This window comes from Priapulus caudatus, unplaced genomic scaffold (assembly GCF_000485595.1).
Source record: "Priapulus caudatus unplaced genomic scaffold, Priapulus_caudatus-5.0.1 Scaffold84, whole genome shotgun sequence".
Lineage (NCBI taxonomy): Eukaryota > Metazoa > Priapulida > Priapulimorpha > Priapulimorphida > Priapulidae > Priapulus > Priapulus caudatus.
This window is the reverse complement of record NW_014577145.1, coordinates 386718-401540: the sequence shown is the minus strand read 5'-3', so window position 1 is coordinate 401540 and position 14823 is coordinate 386718. Positions and strand designations below refer to the sequence as shown.

General features: G+C 39.0%; 2 protein-coding genes across 7 annotated transcripts in view; both read left to right on the top strand.

The window, feature by feature from the left end:
• LOC106804721 (uncharacterized protein KIAA0556-like) overlaps window positions 1-3005 on the top strand; it is a 34689-nt gene extending 31684 nt beyond the window's left edge. For all 3 annotated transcript variants that reach the window (XM_014806021.1, XM_014806019.1, XM_014806020.1), the window contains 2 exons: window positions 478-581; window positions 1470-3005. In XM_014806021.1, coding sequence (XP_014661507.1) covers window positions 478-581; window positions 1470-1555 — 190 coding nt within the window. In that variant the 3' untranslated portion in view covers window positions 1556-3005. The remainder of the gene's footprint in view (window positions 1-477; window positions 582-1469) is intronic.
• Window positions 3006-7034: 4029 nt separating this feature from the next.
• Window positions 7035-14729, top strand: LOC106804723 (ribosome biogenesis protein TSR3 homolog). Of its 4 annotated transcripts, none has more exons than XM_014806030.1 (7): window positions 7035-7056; window positions 9655-9860; window positions 10747-10854; window positions 11084-11192; window positions 11991-12184; window positions 12848-13018; window positions 13369-14729. In XM_014806030.1, exons 2-7 carry the CDS (start codon window positions 9680-9682, stop codon window positions 13830-13832), a joined length of 1227 nt encoding a protein of 408 aa, XP_014661516.1. In that variant the 5' UTR covers window positions 7035-7056; window positions 9655-9679; the 3' UTR covers window positions 13833-14729. The 4 variants fall into 4 exon arrangements, with proteins under 4 accessions (XP_014661516.1, XP_014661513.1, XP_014661515.1 ...); XM_014806027.1 differs by lacking the exon at window positions 7035-7056 and adding an exon at window positions 7364-7424; XM_014806029.1 differs by lacking the exon at window positions 7035-7056 and adding an exon at window positions 7373-7438.
• Window positions 14730-14823: the final 94 nt, after the last annotated feature.

Here is a 14823-nt window from a genome sequence, read left to right as displayed (position 1 = left end):
GTGGAAATATGAAAGATGATAGATTTTGTATCAGTGGAAATATGAAAGATGATAGATTTTGTATCAGTGGAAATATGAAAGATGATAGATTTTGTATCAGTGGAAATATGAAAGATGATAGATTTTGTATCAGTGGAAAGCGGAGAGATGATAGATTTTGTATCAGTTGAAATCAGGGAGATCATAGATTTTGTATCAGTGGAAATCGGAGAGATGATAGATTTTGATCATCTTTCATATTTCCACTGATAATTTCCACTGATACAAAATCTATCATCTTTCATATTTCCACTGATACAAAATCTATCATCTTTCATATTTCCACTGATACAAAATCTCCAGGGAGCTGATGGCTTCTGTACCACTGGAAACCAGCTAGGTAGATGAGCGCTTTCCTGTCAGTAAACAACCAGATGAATGCTTGCTTTTGTCTTCGTCCAACTTGAATCGATACCTAAACATGCGTCAATGTTGTAGTCATCGTCAGCACAACCAGGATGTGCAGCTGACTAATGATAGTAGGATCATGGAGCAGTTCCAGGACCCAAAGGGCTCTTCCACATCTAAGCCTGTCAATTTCGGTGAGATACACAGCGATGCACATATAGCTTTGTACATTGCCCTAAAGTATATACTGGTGAAGATAATAGAAACCAATGATTAATATGCTTTGCGTGATTATTATTCTTGCAGTTTTGTCTGCAAAATTATATTTGCCTTCATCACATTAATTGTAGTCATCAAATTGTGCTGAGTAAGTTTTGTAGACCAGGCGTATTGTGTAGCGATTCAGTCTGTCACCATCAATCGTATGTCGTCTGGGTGTGTGAATGTACTTCTCAGGAAGTCAGTCTTTGGTTGTGATGACGAGTGTATGCCTTCAGCCATGTGTGTCTTGTGTTTGTATGAATTTTATATAAGTATATTCACCTGCAGGGGTAGAAATAAGGAGAAAAAAAGAGATGGTCCACAGGACCATCTAGTTTGAAATTCAGATGGTCCTCCTAAATTTTAGATGGTCCTCGTAAATTTGAAATTGTTCTGTAAAAGTGATGCGGCATGCAAGCGTAAGAAAGAGATTTTACATGGTGATAAAATGGTTTAATTATTCACTTTACAGTAATTGTTTATTCACTTTAATAGTATATTCGAACGTGGAAACTTTAATGAAAATTACCCTAAAATGGGACCAAAATATTCAATGGTCCGTCGGACCATTGACTTTGAAAATCTGATGGTCCTCCTGATTATTTGATGGCCCCGGACCAGCGGACCATCGCTTATTTCGACCCCTGACCTGGATGCACAAACTTGGTCTACACTCGTTCTATACCTTTTTTTGGTATTTTGACGCTATAGTATATTAATGGTATGTTTTTCTGCTCATTTACTGTGAGCCTCGCGAATATTTGCACTCTTTGTGCCCAATAGCGAAACTGGATTAAGCATAAATGTTTGTTTTCCTGCAGATTTGCGTCCAGGCACCAGTGTGACAGAGTATGATGCGACCATCAGGAGAGACGAGGTGAAAACACCACACTGGCTCCTCTGGTAGACCTGCTAAAAGATGTTGCAACTCCAGTGGTGAATTTTCAGTTGTCTGAGGTTGAGATGTATACTACTAGGCATATCAGAGTCTTAGCATCGAAGTCTTTTACTACCAATATTTGGAAATAGCTTGTGGTCAATGTTTGTTGCCCGTTTGACATTTTTTCATGAAAATATCACTATAAAATTAGTACTGATTTTTCGAGTTAACATTTCTCATAGATATGCTTATTTGGCAATGGTAATAACTGTTATAACATTTTGAAATTGTCATTTGGGTATATCTAGAATGACCAGTTTGATCTCACTCAAATATTACAAGGCACAATTAACTCACTATAGTGTCCTTAAATAATAACTACTCTTTGATCTTACTTTTGTTAGTCACGTGCGTGAACTTTTTTATGATAACATTGGCAGTATGAGAAAGCGTTCGTTGATATTCCATCAACTTAGATTTATCTTAGGGTTACACTATGTATTTTCAACAGCTTTCAGACTGAACCAATTTTAGTTCATTGGAGTTTATCCTACAGTCGACATGCAGTTAGCATATCGTACAGTATTTTTGTCAGATTACTCCAACTTTCTCTCTAACTGCATAGGATTTTATTATGTTCGTTTATTTTTATTTTTTATAATTTATATAAGCCAGTCTTCAGACCTGAATCTCTTAAAATAATATTTGAGTACTAAAATGTGTGGAAGCCCAAGCTCTACCTGTACAACTTGAGATGGTTTTGTGCAGAGATGGGGATTTTTATAAAACATATCAGTTTCTTTATTTGTGTTGTGTAGTTCGAACAGAATTTCTCCTGAAAACTCTTGTGTTCTGTCAATTCCCACGTAACCTGATCAACCTTACGTATGAACATTATTTATAAGAATGCAATTATGTTAGTACACACAGAATATCTCAGTGGGATATACCAGACATTTCCAGTGGAATATTGAGTCTGTGTACTCTGTATAAAAATGTCAATATTATGTGATGGGCGGGAGCGTGACTTTAAATCTGATGTGATACATGTCAAAGTGTGACTTGCATGCCGTCCAACCTTAACTAGGTTCTTGTTAATTATATGACTATAGTGGTTTGTGTGGATGGTGTTACCTAAGAGCTAACTGAAAGAGGAACATGTGAAATTTAATAATTCCAAAATGGAAATCTTGAGTTGTTTTTCCCCGATACACGTATTAAATAATTTCATCCACTGTATTATTGGAATATTGGATCAGCAAACGGTGTGAGCAGTTGAAATTTTGTTGTAAATACGTCAGTATGAATTGTTGGTTGTGATCTTGGCGTTTTGTAAATAATTTACATCCAAAAATATATTCATACTAAATATTGCTGTTGGTTTGTTATATGCTGCATCGCTCATATATTGACAAACTGTCGCAGTACGCCTTGTAAAGTTTTACATTTCAATTAAATAATGATAAACTTGATCTAGGCATGAATGGTTTAGACATGTTCCATGTACGCACTGCATAATACTACTGTGTTCAGTGTCTGCTGTGCAGCAGTTACATAGGTCATTAATATGCCATTGTTGAGTAAGTCGTACTGCATGTCAAGTTTATCGTCAGTCATATCAGATTTCAGTCATCCTACTCTCTTGTCCTCCGAGAGAGAGAGAGAGAGAGAGAGCGATAGAGATGGAGAGCCTGTCTTTCCCTACATTGCCCTTCAGCAATATTCGTTGTTCATTATGAAAACAGCTTTTGTTTATAAGACCTTGTCGGCTAGCTATCCGCTGTAGTATCTATATAGCTGACGGGTGCACTCTCTGTTATATCTCGCGCTCTTTCTCCCGTTCTCTGTCTCTCTTTCTCTCGCTCACTCCCTCTCTCGCTATCTCTCCCCCCTCTCTCTCTCGCGCGCTCTCTCTCCCTCCCCCTCTCTCGCGCTCTCTCTCTCTCGCGCTCTCTCTCCCTCCCCCCTCTCTCTCGCTCTCAGAGAGAGATAGAGAAGGGGGAGAGAGAGAGAGAGAGAGAGAGAGGAGAGGAGAGGAGAGAGAGAGAGAGAGAGAAAGGGTCCTCATGTCGTCCTCCTCGTCTATCCACGCGATGGTCAAACGACAGTATATGAAGACATGTAGGCGTCGACACGGACACAGATCCGATGCTCATATAGTACGGTACCAGATTCACAATAAGCAGTGATCGCGCGCACCTGTGTTCCTAGGTAGCACCGTCTACCAACAGCGCACATGCAGACATCGGTGAAATTCATGCACTGCGTGTAAGGATAATTGTCATTTTTCATCCACAATCTTATTAAAGGTAACTACTAATTTAAATTACAGCGATATTGGACAAACCTAGTAATGAAATGTACTCTCTAATTGAACTTTTCTTTGATTACAAGATTGCTCTGTCATTTCAATTTAATCATAGGTACCAATGGCAGCCCACATCTTGCTCGTTAGCACTCGCATGCTCATACATGAATACATAAAATAATGCTTATGCTTATGGCTTCTTTCCTAGTTCAAAGTTTCAAGACTAGAAATGGCAATGGAGCAATTAGCATGTTTTCATTAGTGTGGGTTCATCATGCCTGTGCCACATTATGTAAATAAATTATTATCAGTAGACCTGTGTTTGAGAATAGGCTAGCGCCCTATCATCTAGAGCTCAAAACTCCTACGACACTCGCTCCCGTCCTTTCCCCTGCTTCCCTTGTCCCTCTCTCAGCCTCCTCCGTCTTCTTCCGCCCTCAGCTATCTTCCCTGCCGCCTTTTCTCAGTTTCCCACCCCTCTCTTTCAGACAGCTATATTAAGCAGTTTTCTTCAGTCCGTACTATACGCCTGAAATGGTGCTCGCGCAATGTCATATGCGCAATATCTCCCGATAAGAATAATATTTTGCGAAGATATGCATGGTATATGCAGCGGGGATCTTACATGCAAGGTGTGCTTCCTATTTCTGACGTGAGGTCTACTGATGAAATTTTATCATAGAGATCTATGCTAGGATAACCCCTTTACATTTTAAATTTATAATGTTGGCAAAATATTCTTCTTCTCGGGAGATATTGCGCATGCGCGAGCACAGTTTCAGACGTGCAGTATGGCCAAAGGAAAAGTACGTAAATATAACTTGCTGAGAGAGATAGGGGTGGGAAACCGAGGGAAGGTGGCGGGGAAGACAGTCGAGGGGCGGTGGAAGGAGAAGGAGGCTGAGCGTACGACAATGGAGACAAAGGGAAGAGCGGGCGGGGATAAAGTAGGGGTTTTGCACCATACAGGCTAGGGCGCTCTCCTTATATAAACACAGGTCTACTGATAAGAATTTATAACAGAAACCTATGTTGAGATATCCCCTGACCATACTAAATGCATTTTCATCCCAAAATAAAACTCCTCTGGTGAGATATTGCGCATGCGCTAAAACAGTAACGTAGCCAGGTTATGTACTTAATGGTATATGCAGCGGGGACCTTACATGCAAGGTCTGCTTCCTATTTCTGAAGTGAAGTCTACTGATGAAATTTTATCATATAGATCTATGCTAGGATAACCCCTTTCATTTTAAATTAATAATGTTTGCAAAATATTTTTCTTCTCGGGAGATATTGCGCATGCGCGAGCACCGTTTCAGACGTGCAGTATACGGCCAAATGAAAAGTACGTAAATATAGCTTGCTGAGGGAGAGAGGGGTGGGAAACTGAGGGAAGGTGGCAGGGAAGACAGTCGAGGGGCGCTGGAAGGAGAAGGAGGCTGAGCCTGCGACAATGGAGACAAAGGGAAGGGCGGGCGGGGATGAAATAGGAGGTTTGCGCCCTACAGGCTACAGGCATAATGTTTGCAAAATATTCTTCTCGGAAGATATTGCACATGCGCGAGCACCGTTTCAGACGTGTAGGACGGCCTAAATAAAAGTACGTAATATAGCTTCCTGAGGGAGAGAGGAGTAGGGGACGGAACGAATGCGGTAGGGAAAATGGCTGAGGGGCGGTGGAAGAAGAAAGATGCTGAGTGTGGGACAAGGGAGGCCAGGGGAAGGGCGGGCGAGGATGAAGTAGCAGTTTTGCACCCTACAGGATAGGGCGCTCTCCTTGTTATAAGCACACGTCCACTGATAGGGATTTATTACAGAATTCGATGCTGAGATATCCCCTGACCATACTAAATGCATTTTAATCACAAAATCTATCCCCCCTGGTGAGATATTGCGCATGCGCTAAAACAGTAACAGGTTATATACCTATGTTATACACTGACTGGTATATGCAGCGGGGACCTTACATGCAAGGTCTGCTTCCTATTTCTGAATTGAGGTCTACTGATGGAATTTTCTCATATCAATATATATATGCTAGGATGATCCCTCTTCATTTTAAATTCATAATTTTTGCAAAATAATTATTATCTTTTTGGGAGATAGTGCGCATGCGCGAGCACCGTTTCAGGCGTGCAGTAGCGCCTATACGACCTAAATAATATAGTGCGTAATATGCGATATGAATATAATATATATATTATGAATGTACATATATCTATCACAGATATCAATAGCTACTGGAGAGCTAGCGAGCGCGCGCGTACTAGCCTTACATATTACAAGTCCTACGTTAAATCCATGTGCATGCATGTAGGATTGGATATGGAATGACAAGATTCTGGAACTCGAGACTAGTAAATCCTTTCAATATCCCCTACATAGGGCACCTAGCAGCAGTATACGGCCGCGGTGCCTGTATTTTATAGTTAGGCTATCAATCGGGAGTCATTTTTTATACTTTTATTTTTTTCATTTAGTGGAGACAAGCACAAAATAATAATATTATAGAAGGCCGGGGCCCATAATTATGCAGAAGCACATGTTCTAAAACCTAGGGGCATTTGATATTGTGTTCTGTGCTAGTGTCAAACACACACATCGTTAAATATTATAATCCTTCGAAAAGTGTGGGGCGGCGTGTCCCCCGTGTCCCCATGGCATTTGCGACAATGTGCAGGAGTGAATAAGATACATACATCATACACATTGCGACGTGATATGTACTTAATATGCGTGTATTTATACTCACGCGTGGGTCTACAGAACACATATATAGCGATATTATTGTATATATTTGAGTAATTTGAGTGAGAAAGCCACATCTTGAACCAGTCATGCATGAAATCTAAGAACCATACAGCTATATAGCTGTCTTTTCCCCAGAGTTCTGCAGCGCCATGTAACAGCTAGAGTGTGCATAATATAACGTGTTATATAGTGTGCATAACTGCATATATAGTGTGCATAATATCAGGAGTAAGATAATATAGAATTCTATATTATCTTACTCCTGATAATATAACACGTTATATTATGCACACTCTAGCTGTTACGTACATGGCGCTGCAGAACTCTGGGGAAAAGACAGCTGTATGGTTCTTAGATTTCATGCATGACTGGTTCAAGATGTGGCTTTCTCACTTAAATTACTCAAATATATTGCTCTTGGTCTAGTAGGCCCCTACGTGGTTTATACGTAAAGACCGATGATATGGTAAATAAATGTTTATTCATCACGCACGCTTACATGCCGTCTATTAATAGGCCATCGTGTATGACAATTAATGGAGTAAAAATACACAGGTAACCTACGCCGCATACACAGGTATGCCAATTTCTCTTTAGTATAATAGGATATTATAATTATTTAATTTATAAAAACGCCCATATGAGTTTTTTCATAATTGAAAACGTTTAGATGAACCCATGAACACCAGTGCAAAACTTCTGTGACGTAAAACTTCGATCTAAAATGGCGCGTGTGGCGTCATAACTACACGACCAATTCGCTTCATCGCCTTGTATGTCCATAGATCATACCTGCAGCTTGACCTGCACATCTATGACCTGCAGGAGTCTCATGTACGTGTCTAGTGGTCTGTATATATTTCTATGATACAAACCAGAGCAAACACATGATGTGTTTGTGTACATCTATGGTACATTTATCATTTAACCCTAGAACCATAGAATAACTTCTAGCATAGCCTAAAAATAACCAAGATAAGTTATTCTTTGTCTATGCTTATCATAGATGCTCAGGTGAAGATTGGCATTCCTTCTTCCACAGCCCCTTGTGGCTTGGCACAGTTTCAAGTTTCAGGTTTCAAGAAGAGTAAAAGAGCAAACCGCTTCGCTCTTTTACTCTTCTTGAAACTTGAAACTTGAGCCTCCAAGGGCCTGTGCTTCTGTAAGAAGTTCTTGCTTGATTGATGATGGTGCCTAGTTGTTTTACTCGTCACTCGATCATTTTAAGCCGCGAGCATTGCTTTCGACACGCACTAGCTCTAGTACTAGCTATAGCCCGCTTACATTAACTGACCCTCAAGAGCCTCGATCAAGGGCCTTTTGACCCTCAAGAGGAGGGTTAAACATGGATTCCTGAACTGCCTCAATGACGTCACAGTGTTGTCATATTCATGGCACATCCATAATCTAGAAACCCAATAATCCTGGATAGCCGAACGCGTACAGCACAGGCGTCACGGCTCAAAACAAAGGTCGTTGGATTGAATCCCATCTGATTTTTTATTATTTACCTGTTTTCTGTATTTTATTATCTTTATCCATTTAACTATTTTTTTCCAATTAACACAAATATTTACATGATTTATTTAGAACAATTTAATAACAACAAAGAATTTTTACAACAATTAATTTATTTTTAGCTCACCTTGACATCGTTAAGCTGAGCTATTGCCATGGGTCGTCGTCTGTCGTACGTCCGTCCGTCCGTCCGTCCATCCTTCTGTCCGTCCTTCCGTCAACATTTGGCTACGGTCAACGATAACTCAGGAACCGTTTGACCCACATGTTTGAAATTGGGTATAGTTGTTACTGCTATGCTCCCATATTGAACGTCCTATTTTGGAGCACGCCAGTCGACGTACTTTCGAGCCACGGCAATTTTTTGGCAAAAATGGGAATTGCCATTAGTCAGTTCAGGTTCAATGGATTTTGCTAATTTTTGGTATGTAAATGAATAAGGGCTAGGGGTTTTGATATTTAAAAAAAAATTATGTAAATTTGGTAGGTTTTGGCAATTATATAGCATATTATATAGACACGCAGATAACAGTCTGTGGTGTCACACTCGTCTGGTTCGTTTTACATGATTTCATTGACAATATCTTTAATGCAAAATTGGTATTTCCTCTCCACCCTGCCGATAAAACGTCTATATTAGAGTAAAGTTTTACAAAACATGTCGGAACGCAGCATAACCTATTTATTTCGAACACCATCGCGAAGAAACATCAAAGCGGTTATAGCGCCATCTACCGTCACAAATTGTGATTCATTTTGGGTTATAAATTATTATTGCGATATACAGATGGCAACCGTGTGCTACCGCCTAGAAAAACTCATACGAAGTAAACACTTGCATACAACCAATTAACCTTTGACAACAGTTGTGTTATGGGCAGGGAAACACCATTGTCACGTGGTATATAGCAGCTACGTGGAATAAGCGTATCCTCTCAATCTTACACGTTACACATCGGGAGCTCCGCTTTTAGGCAGTGCCTAAATCTGAATATTATAAAAACGTTAATTAAATGACGATCATTTAGGTGTAACGCCATCACTCGCCCACATCTCAGACTTTCACATCTCAAACATTTATTTTCACATAAAAAATTACACATAATTATCAAGAGTATATAATGGGAGTTCTCCCATATATACTCTTCGTTTCTATAATGTACGTCGATGGTTGCTCAATTAAAACTGACTTCTTTTCACTCACTCATTTGTGTCCTTTTTTGTGGTGAGCTACAGTGTCATTGACACTTTCATTTTTTAATAGGGTTATTTTTTATTAGGGTTAGGGTCACAATGCACCATAAAACAGGAGTTTCACGCACACGATTTGTATCAACCAATGGGATTGGGGAGGTATGCAGAATGCAGAAGGTTGCTGAAATGATGTGTACGCAACTGCGTATCTGCGCATATCTGCGCCTAACAAAGGTGTCACTATGCACGACTTAAATGTTACGTTTATAACCGTAGCAACAGACCTCAGATGAGCCCAGACGCTCTGCGGCTCTTGTTAATATTTATCACACTGCCATATTTGTCATCCTAGGACTATTTGAAGCCTGCAATATATTATGGGGAAAAATAAGAGGAAGCAGTGGAAAGGGCAGAAGAAAGTTGGAGGATCTGCCAAGTCTGCAAGAGATGAGAGACCAGCTACCAGAAAAATGGATGGTTCCTATTTTGAAAATCCTGGGAAAAGTGGTCTACTCAATGCTGATGAAGAAGACTCGGTAGTTGATGAGGAATGCCTTGGTATATCCTATTTAATTTATGTTTAATACGTCTTTGTTATTATTATTTGTGTTTGGTGGTGGTTTACTCATTAGGTGGGTATGTGTGATGTATCCTGTGCTAAAGTGTAGTAGTGGATAGTGCATGCTACCTGCTTGCTTGTTGCCTGTTTCTTTCTTCCCTCTTACACTTAGTACTTAGTGTGGTGAAAAGTGGAGCCAGGTGGCACATATCTCTCCAACCAGAAAGTATATGTTCACTAGCTGATTGTAATGTCATTGATATTATCAATCACATAGTCGGTCACATAAGTCAATCACATGGTCGACTTTCTATGTTTGGGTATCATTCTTATTCTTGCATAATATAATATACTGGCCACTAGGTGTCAGCCCATGTTAAAAAGTAAAATATAATCCGAGATATAATGTCGTACGAAGAAAGTAGGTCTTTCTTTTGTTTATTTGGCCTTCGAGGTTGAAGTATAAAGTAAGACAGACATATTGAATCACACAAAACACGTCGTTTAGTACAAGTTCAAGCAGAATTCTGTTATTTATCATGATCATTTATTGTGACAACCAATGGTCTACTTCTATCAGAATCAGAAATATCTGAAACCTTTCATCATTAGCTTCCAGGCAAACTGGTCCATCAGCAGCAGTTAACAAAGTACAAAATCTGTGGTGTCACAAGACTGCAATGCCATCAAGGAATGTTCACATTTGCAAGATAATGGTTCAATTGCAAGATAAATGTAATAATGAACTTAATTGCTAGCCCACTGTAGCAGGTTGTTTGTTTGGTAGCTGGTGGCTAGTGAGTTTGTTATTATTCAACCTGCATATATGTGTGTGTGTAGGCCTGCAGCCTAAAAAAATGTCTGAGATATATTTCTGTGTCACAGGTGCATTTGCTTCCAAGGCAATGACAGATGAAGATCAACGTAAAGCTTGCTTTCCCAGTCCAGTTGCGATGTGGGATCTTAAACATTGTGATCCAAAGAAATGTACAGGTGAGCATGTGTTATAACGTGTGTATGTAGCAGTGCACAATAATGTTTATCCATGCATTATATAAAATGCTAAAAAAAATTGTTCTAATTACATCTTTACTCTTGTGCAATAATTGTCAAGCAAGTGTGAGTCAGTTGACGTAGTTTTATATGCAAGTACATCGATCTGTTATTAAGGCAGTAGCCATATGCTGTTAAGAAATTATGACATGAACATTTGTATTTACAGGCAGGAAACTTTCCCGGCTAGGCTATGTAAGGTTGTTAAGCCTAAACCAAAGGTTCAACGGCCTGGTTTTGACACCTATAGGACAAAAATGTGTTTCGCCAAAAGACAGGTATGATGTATAGTCAAATAGATGTGTATATATAACTTGGAACGTCCTACGCCCGTCAAAAATGGTATTTATGGGCATGGTCACAAAATGTAACGTGCTTGCCCTTGGTGTCATGTGGCCAGCATATACAAGGGTAGCAACGTTATCCTTAGATTATGTTTATGAGAATCCGGTATCAGGCACCCGTAGGTTCGTTCCAGATGTCTCACATGAGCAACAACAGAATAGATCACAGAACAACACAGCAACCCAGACACACTGCACACACATTCTGCAATGTATACAGTGTATCTATATAACGAGTCTAGCTGAGATTTTGATCTGCTTGTCCAGAAACCAACTGCACACACCGGCTATTTTTCATTCCTTAGCCTTAACATACAATGGACACTAACCTGATGAGCTCGATCTTAACTTGCAAGCCACAGGTGGTAGCCATATATATACGTTGTCCAGCCTGTGTGCCTTAACTACAGCTTAATGAGTGCTTAATTTTCAAATTTAATACTCAGTAAACGATTGTGAGACCATTATTTTTAGCTTGATATATATCCTAGATAGCAATTTAATTGAGTTTCACTTGAGTGGCTGTACTATACAGGTTTAACTGTATTATATATTGATGTCCTCTGACCTCCATGTTTTTTGGCTTATATTTATAACACATAATTTATTAAAACGCTATGTTGCGTTCCAATCTCTACCAAAAATTAAGCAATAATTGATAGAATCTATAATAATAAAATGGTTATTAGGGATTTGCTCCACATACAAATGTGTGCAATTAATAATTTTCAGGGATATAGTAACAAGTCAGGGTATTGCTGTTGTTGACTGCTCTTGGGCCAGACTTGAAGAGACTCCATTCTCTAAAATGAAGGCCAATCACACGAGGTTGCTGCCGTACCTGGTGGCAGCCAACCCTGTCAACTATGGAAAGCCTTGTCAACTTTCTTGTGCTGAGGCCTATGCTGCGGCATACTATATCACAGGTATGATGTCAACATAATGTGATATATAATGGTGAGGATATAGCAACTTGGCTGTGAAAGACAAACAGGAACAATACCGATTGATAATTTTTATCTGTTTTTTCTGTCATCTACTTACATTCTTAAAATCATCCAATTACATTAAAGATATGAAATTTCTAAGTATTATGCAGATTACTGTGATTTAGTCTTTAGTATGGAAAATAATTTAAAAAATAGTCTTTTCACCGATCACCTTCACACGTCCACCCTCCCTCACTATGTACCTCCAATCTACGTGCTTTTTCCTGCATGCCTTGTTTCTAATTCTTCCCCCTTTATTCTTTTCTTTGGCTGATTCTGGTGACAATTTTCTTTTCTTTTTGAGTGAGAGGTTTTTTGAGTGAGAGGTTTTTTGCACATGGTTGTTGGTAGATGGGATGCAGTTCCCAGGTTGTTTAGACCATTGAACTAGAATTACTTAAATGTCAGTGTAATTAAGAGTTACATGGTCTGAAATTTGATGTGGTATGTATAAACATGCTAATTTTAACGTTTTAACAGCAGGTACGCATTTCCGTTTATCAAAACATTGTCTACCGGAGCGTATCTATACTATTATAAGCTCCTACTCTTCTTCTTTTGGGTTGTATAGTTTATCCTGTTTTTTATTACACAACTAAGGCTACAAAGAACTTGGGATGATCCTACTAAACAAGTTCAAGTGGGGACCAGGCTTCTTTGAACTGAACAAAGAACTGCTGGAGATATATGCTGCATGCAAAACTAGTGTCGAAGTTGTACGTGCGCAATTGGACTACTTGGCTCGCTGTCAGCAGGAGAAAGAATATAAAGGTGAGGCGCATGGCTTACACCTTATTATATAATTTGTAGCCGGTATATCTTATATTTCTGCAGTGTGGCTATGCAAAATTAGTTCAACCTAGATAAAGATGAAATGCGTATCTTTGAACACTACTATATCAAATAGAATGCCTGGAGCCTGTTGCGCCTTTCTTGAATATGGTTTTTTTTCCCATTGTGCTTTTCTCAAGTTGAGAAAGGTGCACCCGACGATATTTGCCAACACTTTATATTGTGGCAGATGATGTACACGATGTTACGTTACGTAATAGTACAGTAGTAGTGATGTCATGTCTGGAAGCAATTCTCTTTGTGCTAACTTTTGTGTTCTATGCAAACAGCTGAGCATGAGGAAGCCATAGACATGGACTTGGAGTTCTATAATCCTAACAGACTCGCATACCGTCTGCCTCCCAGCAGCAGCAGCAGCAGCAGCAGTAGTGGCAGCACCAGTTGTAGTAGTGGCAGTAGTGATGAAGAAAATGAGATTGAAGAGGTGCAAAACAACGAGGTATTGTCCGAGGAGGAAGTTGGTGAAGAAGAAGAAACGAACAGTCAGGGGACAGACGTGAAGGAATCTGAAAAGGAAGTGGCAAACAACCACATGGTAGAATCAGGGAAGGAAGAGGGAGAAGGTCATCATAGTAATACTCAGCACGAACCGAATCAGAAAGAGGAGCAGGAAGAAGTTGAGAGTAGCACCAGTGCAGGCGACAAAAATGCTCCGCTACAAACGTACGTGGCATGTGATAACAGTGATGACGATAAGACTGAACTTCAAAATTGTATGCCTTTGGAACACTGATCGTTAAAGGATGCACAAAGAAAAATTAACAACGATAGAGAGAATATGCCAGGATATCAAGAGTAATGTACATAGTGAAGACATTATCAGCAGGTGGCATGATAACAAATGTAAATTTTTTTTCGCAAAACAGTTAGGCAGTCGATCATGTTGAAATTGAGCAAATGTGCTTGTCAGAGGAAATTAAGTTTAGTTAAAGCATATTAGTTAGCTTGCATATTAGTTAAATAATTCAGATAGATAGATTTACTGTATAAAGGTTTTGCAAAACAACATACATGATGGCATCAAATGATATAAATTTTAAGTATATATTCATAATATACTAATATCTTTAAAATTTTCTTGATGAGAAATTATGTAATGTTCAGTGTAATATAAAGCTATCATGCAAAAGAATATTAGCAGAAACTATATATGGTCATATTTACATATTTACATATATAAACATGCTTCAACACCATAAATAGTTATCAGCATTGCAATTAAAATCTAAAATGAGTTGCAGAAGAACTTCTCATTCTCTGGGTAAGGCAGCTGTAAGGCATCACAAATTTTGAGAACCATCATAAATTATGTATCTTGGTCAAAATAACCATTCTTGGGGTCCGGGCCCCCATGTTGCCTTAACTGAATTTTCTGCTAACTCCGCAGGAACGCACCTCCAAATATATAATGAAAGTCAATATAAGAACTCCTTTCATAGTATGCATATTTTGCTTTACAAATATTTATTTATGAAACGCTTTACTTCTGTTACATGAGATATAGTGCTAAACTTATTTATGTGAAAATATTTCATAATAAAGTGCATTTACGCGAAAATAACTATCTTAACATGCACAATGTACACTTATACCAAGTATATTACTATATATACTATAAGTAACAAAACCATTACTTTTGTTACGTGTATTGGTCTCTGTGCAAATGCTCTTCCACGTGGTTTCCCTGTGTTTGTGTGTGTGCTCGCACATGTTGTTTGTCTACG

Coding starts and splice junctions, on each gene's coding strand:
- LOC106804723 (XM_014806030.1), top strand. CDS start 9,680: ATGGGGAAAAATAAGAGGAAGCAGTGGAAAGGGCAGAAGAAAGTTGGA. Junction 9,861..10,746: donor AGTTGATGAGGAATGCCTTG/GTATATCCTATT, acceptor TCTGTGTCACAG/GTGCATTTGCTTCCAAGGCA. Junction 12,185..12,847: donor TGCGGCATACTATATCACAG/GTATGATGTCAA, acceptor TACACAACTAAG/GCTACAAAGAACTTGGGATG.